Source organism: Syngnathus acus, chromosome 15 (genome assembly GCF_901709675.1).
Source record: "Syngnathus acus chromosome 15, fSynAcu1.2, whole genome shotgun sequence".
NCBI lineage: Eukaryota > Metazoa > Chordata > Actinopteri > Syngnathiformes > Syngnathidae > Syngnathus > Syngnathus acus.
In genome coordinates this window covers 5,101,919-5,117,580 of record NC_051100.1, presented here as the reverse complement: position 1 = coordinate 5,117,580, position 15,662 = coordinate 5,101,919, and the positions used below count along the sequence as shown (strand labels likewise).

The window sequence follows — 15,662 nt, the reverse complement described above, 5'->3', positions numbered from 1 at the left end:
CAACGTCAAGCATTCGTCTTTGGCAACGATGCCTTCCACGCTTGATTGGATTAACAACCCACTGGGTGTTGTCGAGGAGATGTTTGGTAAGCTCCACACGTGAACTTCCCTATTCGACATTAAAACTCGGCGCGTGAGTGTAACTGGTTAGCTTGGGAGCTCATGGCCATGATGTACTCGTGTGACTTTCCATTTATTGGAGGCCGTCACGTAATAAGTAACACCGCATCGTTTAAAATAAGTTTGTTCAATAAAAAAATCATTTTCTCACAACCACTTTTCTGTACATTATTTGTATAAATGTTTTTTTTTTTTGATAATGTGTTATATTTCAGTTGCATCTCAGAACGACCCAAATTCTGGTTGGGAGGCAAAAGTGGTTGATTTCTTCAAAAGTCATTTAAAAGAAAAGGATGCTCACACCTGGGTAACAGTCCCGCCCTTTTCAGAGCATACTTTTGTCTTGAAAATATTAATATTATATTATTGTTTTAGGTTCCATCGATGAATGACATCCCACTGCACTACCTGAAGCCTGACAGCCTGGTCAAGTTCCGCTGTTTGATTCAGGACATGTTTGATCCAGAGTTATACATGAGAGTGTATGAAGGTGTTGATCCATCATCTCAAGCCAAAGTGAGCATCTTTGGTCTTTTTCCACATTCACGGCTCTAAATAGAGCTCACCAGTGAAGAATGTCATCATTTGTTTTTCTTTCTTTCTAACATCAGGTGTTAAGGTGTGGGAAGTACAAAGATGTCACAGAATGCGGGGTAAGTCCTCCACAGTTGCGTCATTCCAGATCCATAAATGTCCCAATGAATGACTCTTGTGTATTTCCTCAGGTGGATTTTAACTCCAAAAACATTGTGACATCCGAAAGACAAACTTTCTACTGTGTACCTGTTCCTGGGGAAAACTCCTGGGTGAAAGCTATATCCTGATCATGATGAAAAACATGCGCGCTTAATTACGCCGCTACTGACTTTCCCTTAACTGTGTTGCACTGTTATGCTGAATTGAGTCAAGCGAGAGTGCTGCCATCCACCTCGTACGCTCCAAACAGACAAAAGCGGAGTTATGAAGACGATGAGATGGATGGTGTGGATGCTCAGCCACAGAAACAAAGGGAACCACATGCAGGTATGAGAACACAACACTTTTTTTTGTATTAACAACAATGTTGACCTTAAGTGAGATTGCTCATTCCTGCAGGTCTTCAGGTTCCCCCGACCCAACACTGCAAGGAGTCGGACGTTGTTCCCAACCACGTGGCGTCCGCCTCGCATCTTGACCTCAACTTCCCTCTCCCAGGCGAAAAAGGCCCGTCTTGCTTAATCAAGGTGCATTATCCATAAATGTCATCAAACTGAAGTGTGTGACTGCTAGGCCCTAAGTCAAGGTTTGTTCTTGGCAGATCTATGAGGACTGGGAGGGCTTCAAAGTGAATGACACTCTGGAAGTCTATGGCATCCTCTCAGTGAGTCCTGCTCTCAGCGCTCTGGCAGAAGACAAGTAAGACACTATTTAGAGTAGTTTGGCCTGGACATCTGTCGCTGATGCTTTGTACGTCCACACAGGGACGCGTCCTCATCCCTCATCGACCCTTCCGAGTCGATGGAGACAGCGGAGGAGCTGAGAGTGCACAGCCCACCTGCGTCACTGGTTCCTCGCCTCCACATGGTCTACGCCAAAGTACTGGCACATAACAACCCTCTGCTGCCCTGTGCCACCTTGCAAGACAACCACGCCTGTGAGCAAAGTCCCTTAGCTGTGCATTTCCTGAATTTGAATCTCTGTCTGATACGTGTATGAACTGAACCACATTTTTTACGCACATATACACAGAATAATCCATGTCCCATTTGAACCTTTAAGTGTTCTTTTCTAGTTTTATCTTCAACCCTGAGTGAGATGGCGTCAGTCCGAAGTGAATTCCTTGCATATCTAACGCACGTTCTTCTTGGAGATTCGCTGGCTGCCGAGTACCTCATCCTGCATCTTATTTCTGACGTGTATGTATCACGTGTTTGCGTTGTTCTGCAAGTCACAGAAGCAGCTTTCATGATGAGCTTTTTGTAGCTATGCCAGACGAGATGTGCTACCTCTGGGCAAGTTTGCGCTGAACCTGAGTGGCTGTCCCACCACCTCCTCGTTCACCCAACACCTCTACAAGGTCATCCAACAACTTGTTCCTTCTGTAAGTAAAACTCAAGATTCATTTCATCGTGCTATCCTGTCTCTGTGCTATAACCTGAAAATCTTTCTGAATATTGTTTCCCATGTTGACAATATTTCTGGAAAATTGATTTTTACCAAAAAAAAAAGAATAATAATGTGTCCACCCAACCCCTCTTCTGTAGTCCTTCTATCTGGCCATGAACCTTCACAACATGAATCAGATGCGTATGGTGCCAAAGAAGGACTACGTGGCCAACCGGCTGTTGAGTGGAACCTTGCAGCTGGCCAAAAACACTTCCCTCTTCCTTGATGAGACCCGGCTGGAGCAGGGACAGCTGGACACGACAGGTGAGGGGTCCACCCGAGCCGGCGAGCTCAGACGCCACCATTTGACCCTAACGCTGTTTTTGTGGTGCTGTAGGTGTGCGCAATGTCACCGCTTTGGGGAATGTGATCACATGGCAGAAGGTTGATTATGACTTTAACTACCACCAGATGGAATTCCCCTGCAATATTAACGTGCTGATCGCATCGGAGGGGCGCTCCCTGCTGTCGGTGAGGACACGCAGCCACACTGATCTCACTTGACGCTACACGCCACAAGCAAGCCGCTCCCCCCTGCCAGGCCTGGGAAGTGTTAGGTTTCCACCAGCCTCTCCTGAGACTGGATCATGTCCGACGCTGGAGGTTGTTTCCAGCCAGCATCACGCTGCTGTCTCAGCTGCCATTGGCTGGACGTATAAGCCCACCCACATCCCTAGCCGGGGGGCATTAGCATGGGTCTCACTTTGTTGTCAACAGTGCAAGGAATGCATTGCGTGCTATTCCTGTGTGCTGGGCTGTTATGTTGCCATGGCGGCAGCTGTGTGCCACATGGACAATCTAGAGAGGCGTCAGTCTGCAGAGAAGGGCAGCACATTGTAAACAACATCCAGGGTTGCTCAGATGTCCACTTTTGTTTGGGTCGGGAGTGACGGCTGGTCAAGCTTTTGCACCTTGCTGACGCGCAGTCGTAATATGATGAGATGTTTCCCAACATGTGAAATTGAAACAATGTCAAAATATTCCTTTCTTTGACCCAACAGTCTGACTGTCAGATACACCTGCAACCTCAAGTGGCTCCAGAGAACTTGGAGGAATATCTTACAAGCATCCCCACACATGCGCAAGCCTCCACACAGTTCAATAAGTTCCGACTCTATCTGAGTGTGGCTCGGCAGCTGGACTACAGTATCTCAGAGGAAGTGACCAAGGTGAGACCTTCTCCGCGTATCTTCCTACTTCTTGGTAAATTTCCCTAGACCTCTGTAGCGACAAGTTCAGATGGCAAAACATTTCACATAGACAGCAATTTGTATAAATATATTGAGCAGATTTCATATTGTAATTGTTTCTTACCTTGTTGTCTTCAGTCAGTTGAGGATGATTTTGTAGACATGAGGAAGGACGATCCCCAAAGCATAAGTGCTGAGGACCTGCACCGATTGCTTATTGTAGCAAGGTGGGCTCTAATTTTTTTTTTTATATTTTATTTATTTATACTGTGTGCCACTTAATGTATTCAAATAGTGCCATAGGAGGCAATTGACCAAGTCTCTGTTGTCAGGTTGCTGTCTCTGAGCCTGGGACACACATCTCTGTCCAGAGACATCTGGCTGAGGGCCAAACACTTAGAGATTCAGCGTAGTTGTAGGATGGAACAACACAAGAGCGTCAATGGAAATGAGCCGTAATTACTGTTATTCTCTTTTTGATACTAAAAAAAAAATCTCATTTCATCTGTTCGTTATTTTTGTCGCTGTGTAGCTAACAGTTGTCACCGCTATGCCTGTACACAATTGTTCATGTTTATAATTGTTCACAAATGTAAATAAGGTTGTAGAAAAATAGTTTTGTTTTTTGTTTTTTCCCTTTATAAATAATGCACGTATCCTGGTATTCCCATTCATTTGCTAAGTGAGCTTACTGTACATAACAAACATCATGCTACACATTCATTCACTCATACTTTTTATTCCAGTGGAATATTGGACAAAAAGTAGACAATGCACTTTTCCATCAAGTAACACCCAAAGAGGATGAGAATAAATAGGAGACTTTAATATATATAATACAATGTCAACACTGGAAGAGGGTTGACTAAAAAAAAGGGGTGACCCACAAGCAGATGACATGGCTACAGTGCTGAAGAAATGCTTTAAGAACTTGTCGTGTTGTAGGAGGGCAGGACAAGCACAACAGAAAGAAAATGAATACATTGTTGCTGAAGTACTTGTGTCAAAAATAAATGAAGAGTATCACCCTCAACAGGATTACAATAATGCAAACTATTACATTACAAAAAAAAAACATAATTGTGGTGTCTCTTAGGAATGTTGAGGATTCCTTTTCCTCCAGTGTTGTAATCCTAATGCATTATTTAAATACAACTTCTGCATTAAAACTACATTCCAGCAATACCTTAAAGCTTTTGGCAGCTCCACTCTCCAAAATAATAATAATAATACAGCAACCACAAGGTAAACAATTGAAACTTGCGAATTTAATGACGATAAATATGAAAAGTGTGACCAATTATCTTGGGATATTCCATCTCAACACAGACCAGACTACAATCGGTTTGATACAGTGACCCCAAATCTTTAACTCCCTAGATTACGCATGGCAGAGTCTCCAATTGAATATTTTCAGAAAACAATGATGCAAAACCTCTGATCATAAAATGGGGGGGGGGGGGGGGGTGCTGATAAAATATCCCAAGATGAGTTACCCTGAACATTTTCTATACAGTACAGTACACAAATATAACGTGGGGAAGAAAAAAAAGGATCGAAAACGTAGATTTTACGACAAATACCTGATATACACAGAGTCCCACTTTAATTCCCCGTTAAGGCAAGTAAGCTTTCAGTTTCAGGAGTTTCTTTATAATTGAATCGGTGCATTTGCATATATACTTAGAATGTGCTACTCGGCTGTCTATACAACAACAATCTACAATGTGAATTTAAATTACAGTGAATTAGTCCGACCCTTTAAAGACCGGTTATATGGAGACACCCTTCTTCCTTTTGATACAACTTTTCAAAATATATATTGATATATTTGATTCCGATATATGCTCTTATCTCCATTTAGCTGCCACCCTAGCATCCATAAAAAACAAAACAAAAAATCCCAAGGGAAGGTGTTAAACAGGGAACAGAGCAGATACTCCGAACACACTCACAATCATCAAACTCTTACTAAGGTGTTGTGTCATCAAAGTTTGAACTACATAATAGCAACACTTGACAATATTGATATTACATAGGTGTTGTCTTGTTAGTTTCTAATAGTTTACACCAGAACATCATGTCGGATCCGCACAAGTTAGTTGGTCAGACATTAAGGACAGCTCTTACGAAAGATTATTATCTATCACAAATACCAATAGGTGACCTGCACATACTGTGTCGTACATTATTAATCCAGAGTTGGTCTATTATCATGCAGCTAATAATGATCTGCTCTGTCAAAGTCAGCCATTAGCACCAACTTGTCATGCAAGCATTGTGGGCATTAAAATCACCTGAGGACAGTGTTATGTTTACATGCACAAAAAACTGCACACCATTCAAGCTCCTTAAAAATGACTTATGGTTTGCTGTAGCTTTGTTTTCCGGAATATATGTGTTAAATTCTTCCACTGAGGCAAAGTGGAAGGGTTAGTTTGAAAATGGTTTAGCTTGCTGATGCACACATGCAGCCTTTTATAGAAACGTGCCTCCGATGTAGAAGTGGTAAACCTTTTGAAAAACGGATTTATTTTATGTATATACAGTATTAAATTGCACATTTTGTCAGGGGTGGCTTTAAAAATCGAGATAAGAAAATATGATGGCGAGTGACAACCGATAAAATTGACAAACGCCTGAATTTGGAGGATATTGTAAGGTGCAAAATGTTCCTTTTAAAAAAGAGAAACTGCATGTTCTTGTGTGCATGTAAACATTGTTAGTACTGCCTATCGTTCTCAATTCTGTACAACACTGGCTACTTAAACTAAAGGGTATATAAGTGACGGCACATGTGTTGGCCAAGGAGTGAGGCTAAGGACAAGTCATTGCTACCGCTACGCTAACGACACGTTTTTATATGACGTCCTCCAAAACTGCTTCTCTGAGCAAAGCACTAGATCTGAATGATCCTGGTCTGGCACTGCGTAAACATTGCCTTCAACTCACTCTCTTGGGCCTCGTTGACCGTCTCGGGCTCCGGGCTTTTTTGCACCTTGGCCACGGCAAAATTGATGCCCTGAGTGAGCCCCGCTTGGGTGAGACTGGCAACCTGGACCATGGAGCTCTTGATCTTGGCAAAGGGGGACACGACCCGGCTGCCGTTGCTGTCAGCGGGCGAAGGGCCAAGGCTGCTCTCCAGCTGTGAGCCCAGACTCCTCTGAGAGCCACCTGACACGGCAGAGCTAGGCTTTTGAATGTTGAGAAGGTTCGAAGAGGAGGTAGTGGTCTGGACGTCAAGCTGGGATGGCCTGGGGAGGTTTGACTCCTCCTCCTCCTGCTGATGCTGTGGCGTTGTGCTTGGCTGCTTGGGGTCCGCTGGGCTTTTATTCTGCGCAGGCACGATGGGCTTGGGCGGCCGTTCTCCGAAGACCTCGACGGGTTTGGTCTGCGCGTCCTGGACAAACTGGTGGCAGTAGGCATCAAAGGGAGTGTCGAAGTCAATCAGAATGGCTTCTTCAGCCACTGAGGCCGGGGACTTGTCTTCGCTGACCTGAGAAGAGCTCTCCTGTTGGCCTTCGCAGCCACTGACGCGGATAATTGAGGGAATATTTAGCTCGGCGCTACTTACGGACTGGGAGCGACTGCCCAGTCTCGGGTTAGATGCTACGATGCCACAGCTGGGCAGCACGTAGTCCACATTCTCAAAGGAGCTGGAGCGCGGTTGGTCAGTGTCCGAATTATAAGAGTCGGAATCATCCGAGAGATCAAAATTGACGTCGTTGGTATCTTTGGAGGTTCCTGCGACGGGATTGCCATCAGATGTGTCCAAGCTGCTGTCTGACTTCCACAGGTTAACATGTGGCTTCAGGAAATTGACCTTCACGTCAGGCTTAGAGAAATTTCCCAGCTTGCCGAGAGGCTTGAAGGTGCTGATGTTCACGTTCGTTTTGGTCTGTTTTACTTTCTGATTCAAAGAGGAGAACTTATTGAGGAGGAAACTTTTGCCTTGAGCCAGCCCAGAGCTGCCCTGCGCCTGCTCACCAATTTTGTTCTGGATCCCCATGATATCTTCATGAGGTCTGCTCTGACGCCTGAAGAAAAGAAAAAAAACATTAACGTCAGGACTAACATTGTGTTTAGGCAGTATTATGAATATAGTGATGGATGTACAAATGACCTCTCCAACTTCTTTTCAACCACCAGTAGTTCCAACCCCCTGGCCTGTTTTGTAATGCGAAGCATCTCAGCAATGCACTGTAGTGTATCTGAAACAAGAAAAGAAAATCCTTTAATCATCCCCACAGGAGAAATGACAGTGTAGGAGTATAATATTTAAGAATTAAATCAACAATGGAGAAATATGGTTTTGGAATACAAAAGAACATTTCATCTGATTAATCTATAGAATTGATTCTAAAAATATTCAATGTCTAGTGATGCAAAGGTACATATGCAACCTTTTCCGTCATCCTCAGGATTTCGGGTGGCTGCTCGCAGTGTGTGAAAGTATCCACTTGACACTTCATTTTTGTAATGCAGACGCATACAGCAGAACTTTGGTTTGCCAAACAGTGTCGGTTCTGGACCTGCAAAAGAATATTCACACTTACAACTTCACTTGCATTTTTTTTTTTTTTTTGTGGGGTGTTAGTTTTCATTTCCTTGAATGAATCATCACCAATATTAATATAAGGGCACTGAGAGAAACTGCTACGTACACACTTTTCGGAAATGCTGGCTGACTCAGACGGTGACACAAATCCCAGTCGCTTCTGCTTTGAGTCAAATTGAACACTTACCAATTTCGATCTTTTCCAAACCCTCTAAATTGAGGCGCTGGTACTGGTTGACTTTATCCGCTTCTTCGTCGTAGCTAGGGATGAATGCAACCAGAGGATGAGATCCCATTGAATAGGTTGGAATATTTTGTTTAGACTTACTAAGCAATGTAGTAGGCTTTGTCAGACAGAAGCAGAAGAACGCCCACGTCTTTATTAGTGGCGTCGATAAGACTGAAAAGAAGAAGAAGAAGCCATATGTACTTTGAGCTCAAAACACTTAAGAGATTTCTAGCACAGTAAATGTGATAGTAATGGTTGCTTTGTACTTTAAACGACCCATAAAATAACCGCGAAAGAAACGTGCTGCAAACCTCATGTCACAGTTAATGAGAGCCCAACCACCGTGAAACCTCTCATCATCGTGTAAGAGAAGCTGCATGTATGTCTGCAACAACAGGCTGACTTGCTCCTGGGCTCCTCTTTGGCTTTCCTGCTCTTTTTCTTCATGCTCCTTCTCCTTACTGAAAATCGAATAGAGGTCTTCAGTCACTGGATGACCCATCATGAGATCTGCAAAGCAAATGGTGAGACGCTACGTGAAGAGTTGTTTTGATGTGCGGGCGGGCACACTATCGGCAAAGGTTTCCTACCGATTACTGCTTGTCTGTAAGCATCTCTGAATCGGTTCAGATAGTAACGGTTGGCTGAGTTCACGCCATCCTTCATCACACCAGCCAGTTTTCGCTCCCCCGTCCTTGTAAAATCTCCCTACAAACAAAACAGTGTCCTCACTATTGGAAACCATTTTGTAAAATCCATTACTGGATCCCACACGGGATGTGTGTGTAAGAGAACTCATACCTTAAGTGCTGCTGTTCCAGCGTACTGTCTGCTGATGGTGTCGCCATTGTTGGCCCACATGATCTGATAGATCCGATAACATTGGAGAGGTAGCGGCTGCTCCGGAGGCATCACACCCAATTTCTTCAGCTGAGAGAAGTCAACATTAGAAATTGGAGAATGCTGTTTGCTAGATTCCCCGGAGAAACCCAAGGGGTTGAATGCTGGCGAAATAGATGCTCTTGTTCTTTGTAATTATTTTACCTGCTGTTCCATAACCACCCGAGCAATAGCAGCCTGGACTACGTTGGTCCTGTCCAGACAATCCATGCAATTGACTCGAAAGATTCCCTCTTGCTTGCAGATGACGCCAGCTTGGTCCACCCTAGCAGAGACATCCAAATGTAACAGGGTGCATTAGCTGACAAATCTGATAACACTATGGTACATCATTTTCTAGATTTTCTCGAATGTCTTAAAATAACACACTGTCCTTTTCAGCTCATTGCAAAATAGCCAGTCACACTTACCAGGCCCATTTCATGTCAGTGATGATGTCACAGATGGCATCTGTCAGTATTTGCACATTTTCAAATTTCATCCCTCGACTAAGATAGAGTACGAGAGGCGGAGAAAAGGGAAGAAAATGCACAGCGTTACCCCAAAATGAAATTGTAAACACATCACAGCCAAAGTAATTGTCTTACCAGTGCTCGTGGAAGTCAAATGACACATAGGTGAGGTTTGGGTTGTTGTAAAGAAGCACTTGCTTTAGATACGCATCCCCAATCAACTTCTCTCGTCCACTTTGGTCAACTAAGTTAATGATGACCTGAAATGAAGAACAAAGAGCATATAGCATGTCGCATTTTGGAGTTTGGAACATATGGAACACAACTGAGGTTAACATGTTGGCGCGTTCCTCGACAACTCTTCATTTCTCATGTGGCCCCATGGCAAATTGAATTGCTCACCTCTAATCTAACCAATGCTCGTGTTGCAATACACGAATAGACGGTAGGTGTCTAAATACACTTTGGCAGGGTGTAAACGATTTAGCGAGGAAGGACGCTGCGAACATTCACACCAAAAGCAATTGGGGGAGGGAGGTGCAATGGCAACAATCATTTTAAAATTACACATACACCTGCAAACCTACTTCTTTCCTGTAGAGTTCAAGTTGCTCGTCGAAGTGGGCAGCAAAGTACGGCATGGTCTCCTTCTCTTCTAAAATGGCAGAAAACAAACAAATGTACATTTTTAACATTTCAACAGAAAATATCTCGAGAGACTATCAAACTAATGTTCAAACAATGTGTTCGGATTAGAATGAGCCACAAATATGAGAAGTGCAATAATGGCTGAGAAATGATTTCCGCCCACTGACCTTTCTCCAAGCGTGGTCGGGGATTGTAGCGGTATCCTGCCTGGCTCCAGAAGACAGGCACAGAGCCACGAGTCTGCACAAAGGACAGAGTGTGGCTGTGCACGTGGATCAGCTGCTCCGTCTCCACATAGTTAGCCACATGGCCGTCTGTATCGACTCCTCGACGTTTGTACCGCATTCCTTTGGACGAGGAGAATGGACAGAGAGACTATTCAACTTTTTCACGTGAAAAGTCAATAGTGGTTTTCTGTATTATGTAAACCTACTCTGAAACAATTATATTGGAAAGAAGACCTTGTAGTTCATAAGCGCTACAGCTTGGTAGTGTACCTGCTCGGTGGCGGCTACGTCTGGAGATGAGGGCGACGGTGAAGCGGGGATGGATGTCGTCAACGCAGGTCACCTCCTGCGGTGGAGTTTCAGGACTGCTCCGTTCCTCATCAGACGTTTCATTGTAATTCACCACAAGTTCCTCCACTTGGACAAAGCCCTGGATGATTGGTATCACCCAAAAGTCCACCTCAGGGGTCTGTGATAGAAGAAATATTTACTGTTTAGAATAACATCTTTGTCAGTACTTGTCCAGTAAATATAAGACTCAAACATGACCACAGTGGAAGCAAAAGAAAAAAACATTGAGAAGAAAAATGAAAACTATTTTTGTGTAATTTAGGACTTGCCAATGAAATCATTTTTGTCTTCACCAATTCATCGAAGCTCTTTGTTCCCAAATTGAAAAACGCATAGCAGAAGATTGTTGCTGTGTTTGTGCGCCGGTGCTTTCGCTGGCCATGGAGACTAAGGAAATGGAATGATACAATAGAGTAGGCCTGTTCCACTGTAACAGCACATGGGAGAGGCACTTCTGATGTCACAGAAGGAAGGACACCTATTTTTACCAAAGCAATATTCCAAGTGGTTTAACATTTGCTTTGTGGCTCTAAGTGTTGGAAAGTAAATGAACTGGTAATCTGAGAAAAGCCGCCTCTGCTGAAGGAACAGTATCATGTAATCTATTTAAGACACAAATACAATCTATTTGACCCTATATCACATATTGCATGCAAGAGATAATCTCTGTACCTTGCATCATTTTTATTACTTAATGATTATCATGTCATGGTGCTTAAACTTTGCTCATGTTGAGATATTTGGACAGCTGGACACAGTAAATTTATTCCAGTCTTAATGCGAGAGGGGAAAAAAATAATAATAGGGGGAAAAGCATTACCTGCAGGTCTACAAGATCTTGAATCATATGTTTGTTCCAGAAGAAACGGTCATCCACCTTTCACAAAAATAAATAAACAGTTTCGTTTATCCGTCCAACTTTCATATTTCACAATCCGATAGAAGTTAGGACCATGGTCCAAGTTGTGTTTCCCTCCAGACCTGCTTCCAAAGCGGTAAATTGGTCTTTTCCAATTCTCCTTGACGCTGCACAGTGTTTGTCAGGTCATAGGTTGGGCTGTAGTAGAAGGAGTCAGAATCCATGAATATTTTGTAGAGCTCATCGAGCAGCCGCCTCTCGAGACGTTCCTTCTCTTTGTTTTCCTTTACCTGGAAGGCAGGGGAATACTGGATTGGGCAAGTTGTGTGGGTTAGGTAGGTAAGAAAGTAGGGCCAGGTCGGGTAGGTTAGGTAGGAAGTTAAGTTGTTAAACGGGTAGAGTAGAATAAACATCAGAAACACCAAAGGTGTGTGAAGTGAGACCTACCTTTTTCTTAATGGGCACAGCCACATTGGATTTGATCTGGCTTAAGGTTTTCATTAACTTGGACTCATCAGGAGACTGAACCAGTTTCTCTGATTTGTCAATTCCAAAATGATGCTTTTTGCACAGCTGAAAAAGAGGAGCTTGTGTCATTTTAGTGGATACAAAATGTCACCCAGACAGACCTGATATTATAATGGATGTAAATTTGACAAAAATGAGGAAACACATGGACATGCTACATGGAGCAACTGGATTTGTTTGCACAAATGGGCGAGGGTGGGAGGAGAGGGAGGGGGGGCTTATTATTCTGCCGCACAATGTAAAACAGGGTGGAGTCTAATAACAGTCTCTTGGGGAGCAATCTTTCACTGTCAGGATTACTCACTTGAAAATATTGTGCCTCACCATCCATGAAGCTCCCCTGAAAGACTGACATCTTAGCAATAGCAAACTTTCGCTAACCTTTACGTGGGCCTCGCAACAAAACAAAGCTACACGAATATATTGTAGTAGCGGATGGGCCCATTATGAATCATACACTGACGCAGTCATCGTATTCTTGGCAACACTCAAAGAGGTCAAGCGTTATACGCTTTGTCTGAATAGGATGCAAACACACCTCCAGCTCCAGCTCCTGCGGCTCTTCATCAGACAGAGGAATGACGGCTATCTTGATGATCTTGTAGACTTTGTGGTTGCCTGGCAAATGTCCAACAAGCGCTTTCTGGCGGATTAATACAAGGCCGAGAGGAAGATCTGGCAAGAGGAGTAGAAGAAGGGGAGGTGCATGATGGATGTGGAATTTCTCACATTCGAAAAGGTGTGAAGGAACCAGCCTCAACACTGATTAATCATTTATAATACAGCAGACATCTGGTAAATAAATATTGAATAAAACTGTATAAACTCCTGCTTAACTACCATGTCTGTGAAAATATCACAATTGCCCGCGTGTATGATAAAAATAACTCGGGCTCTGTGCTTCTTATAGGCAAAGGATGGGGAGAAAACAAATCTATTGAATCATCACGAGATGCATTTCAAAGTACTACATTTGCACTCATTTTCACACCTTCACGTATGAATTTAAAACGAGTCACAGAAATAGATTTGCCATTTTGTAGCCCTTTTAAGAAGCTTTCCATTTTTTTTTTTTTTTTTACCTGTGTGAAGCTGTATCTTTCCGATGATTCCTTCCACCAAGCCCAAACATACTGGGTTCCAAGCAAGCAGTAGGTCTGTTGCTGAAAGAAAAATAAAACCCGTGTGTGTGTGTGGAAGTGACATCATTTAAGACCAAGCAGTGGTAAGGCTGAGTCAAAGGAAAACCGTATTGCTGGTGATGCATTCATTCATCATCATAGAGGTGAAAATTGGAGACATATGAAGGGTGCGGCAAAGGGAGCAGAATGTTGACATGAGACTTGTGCAATACTAATATTTCTTAATTCTTCAGACTCCACAAATTAATTGGGACAAAATCTTAAATAACCATTCAAACCCGACTCCACAAAATACTTCCCTGTGTGCACAGGAGTGTAGTGGAAGTTGAGAAAGGAGCGGAAACCCTCTTTCCAATTAAATAATGAAAGAGGCAACTGTAAACCTGTTTAGGATGACTACAGGACTTCAAGGTATCAGCATCCTTAGCAGTAAAGAAATGCTCTATTAATTTATCACTTCTTTTACTTTCACTTAAAACGTTGACAAGCCATTACAGGAGCCTTAAACACAACAAACTGGTTTCCAAAAACAATTGAGTCAAGGAAGCTGTCAAAAAAACAAACGTATGATTGGACTCTTGTTACAGCTATTAATTAGATTTGTGTAATTAAGAACTTGAATGTCTGGTTTTCGCCTGTGAGTGCAATATAAAAAGTCACTAAAATTCCCCGGCTTGTCGGTAAAATTGGACAAAACACTACGACAACCTTGTTTACTATTTTTATTCAGTTAACAAATTGTAAGCATGATCGTGGCTAAGGTTGGTGGTGATCATCACAAATGATCTTACATCTAAATATGCATTCATAAATGGATTCGGAGTTTGATTTCAACTAGTCAAGAAAAATGTGTTTATTTCAGGGAAAAGATCATCTGTTGGAATGATACGTACCAGGTTTCAGTGTCACGGTACCATCCTTTCGGCTATACCAAAGAGCGCGGTCCTCGTTCTGAAGAATGTAATCGTCTTTGGCTTGGAATAGCTCCATATTGTCCGTATATGTTCAACAAAAGAAGTCACTAACGAAAGCAACCGCTTTGAGGAGGTTAAGAGTCAAGTCGTGAGAATGACAGCGGTTAGCCAGACAGCGAATTGCTAACTCGGGTTAGCTCCTCGTTCCCCTCCGGCTGACTGGTGAGCTACAGCTACAAGCTAGCAGCAGCTGGATGATTGTCCAGGTTTACTCCACTTGTGCCCATATTAGCGATTGCTCTCCCTCACCACTGGATACACGTTCCTCCCCATTGTTAGGCTGGGCACAAAAGTAAATCATAAATACAAGGGGACTTATCTCAGTGAACTGCCGCCATCCAGGTTTCCTGCTCTAAACAATGACACGTGACCTGTCGTCACCACTGGAAAGCAGGTAGCGTGCCAGTCAAGACTCACTTGGTTTTAATGGGAGTGGAAAGTTCCTACTGGAAATGTGTTGTTATTCTTTTATTTTTTTTTTGTAACGTGATTGTTCGCAATTGAGGTTGAGGTTTTCGTGTTCCCACTCACCCACACTTTCTCAACTATGACTCAGATGCGTCTTTGGGGAAATACAGAAAGCAGTTGGGCAATGACACACACTATTGTTATTTTTATAATTAGAAGACTTGAAATGCATCAAACCTGGCACGATTATAAGGAGTGGACTAATAAAAAGAGACCTAATATATAATAACAATTCTGATTGATTAATCGAATGCTATCATCAAGACATGTTGTTGTTGTACCATATTTATTATAAGTGTGTGCATTTTTTCCCATTGTGCCAAGTAATTAAAATGGGTATTGTGGGGAGTACTATTTTTGTTGTCTAACTTTAGTACATAATCTGTATTTTTTTTTTTTACTTAATTACTAAATGACTTGAATTTGGTGGATGAAATCATTAGTCAGAATTACTGTCAAATACGGTTTATTTCAACTATACCAATATAACTTGCAATGCATTTTTCTGCGACTCGTCACCTGTGATACTAAGCCACAATCCGTAATTTGTGAGAGTGATAAGGCATTACACAAATTGTGCGAGGCTAATGATAAAGCAAATTTTGACACTTTTCAAGTGATAAGCTTGGTGTCGTATTGCACTTGTAAGGCATTTTTTTGTCTGTGACATTACAGATTGTGGCTTTGGTGTTTCTTCAAAGACCATTCTTACAATCTAGAATACAGATTGTGGCTTTGGTGTTTCTTCAAAGACCATTCTTACAATCTAGAACTCTTGATTCCTTATTAGCACCAAGTACTGATTGTCCTCACGTCACAGGTCCACATTCATAAATATAATAAAATATTATATCGTGAAATATAAATACTT

At 42.6% G+C, this 15,662-nt stretch overlaps 2 protein-coding genes across 3 annotated transcripts; one reads left to right on the top strand and one right to left on the bottom strand.

Moving 5' to 3' along the window:
• Positions 1-28: 28 nt before the first annotated feature.
• Positions 29-4,430, top strand: LOC119134503 (minichromosome maintenance complex binding protein). The gene is made up of 16 exons (XM_037271222.1): positions 29-86; positions 336-427; positions 496-636; positions 732-773; positions 846-935; positions 1,008-1,143; positions 1,216-1,343; positions 1,418-1,515; positions 1,581-1,753; positions 1,892-2,015; positions 2,083-2,200; positions 2,364-2,529; positions 2,603-2,736; positions 3,267-3,434; positions 3,594-3,682; positions 3,788-4,430. The coding sequence occupies exons 1-16, from the start codon at positions 29-31 to the stop codon at positions 3,912-3,914; spliced, it is 1,884 nt and encodes a 627-aa protein (XP_037127117.1). The 3' UTR covers positions 3,915-4,430.
• Positions 4,261-14,721, bottom strand: inpp5f (inositol polyphosphate-5-phosphatase F). Of its 2 annotated transcripts, none has more exons than XM_037271213.1 (20): positions 14,243-14,721; positions 13,290-13,370; positions 12,746-12,882; positions 12,127-12,252; positions 11,802-11,987; positions 11,641-11,697; positions 10,740-10,938; positions 10,410-10,589; positions 10,182-10,249; positions 9,730-9,854; positions 9,553-9,630; positions 9,287-9,407; positions 9,044-9,172; positions 8,833-8,950; positions 8,554-8,752; positions 8,342-8,413; positions 8,201-8,274; positions 7,859-7,987; positions 7,579-7,666; positions 4,261-7,492 (listed from the first exon to the last, which is right to left on the bottom strand). In XM_037271213.1, the coding sequence occupies exons 1-20, from the start codon at positions 14,337-14,339 to the stop codon at positions 6,355-6,357; spliced, it is 3,402 nt and encodes a 1,133-aa protein (XP_037127108.1). In that variant the 5' UTR covers positions 14,340-14,721; the 3' UTR covers positions 4,261-6,354. The 2 variants fall into 2 exon arrangements, with proteins under 2 accessions (XP_037127108.1, XP_037127109.1); XM_037271214.1 differs by having other exon boundaries at positions 11,802-11,969.
• Between the last annotated feature and the right edge of the window lie 941 nt (positions 14,722-15,662).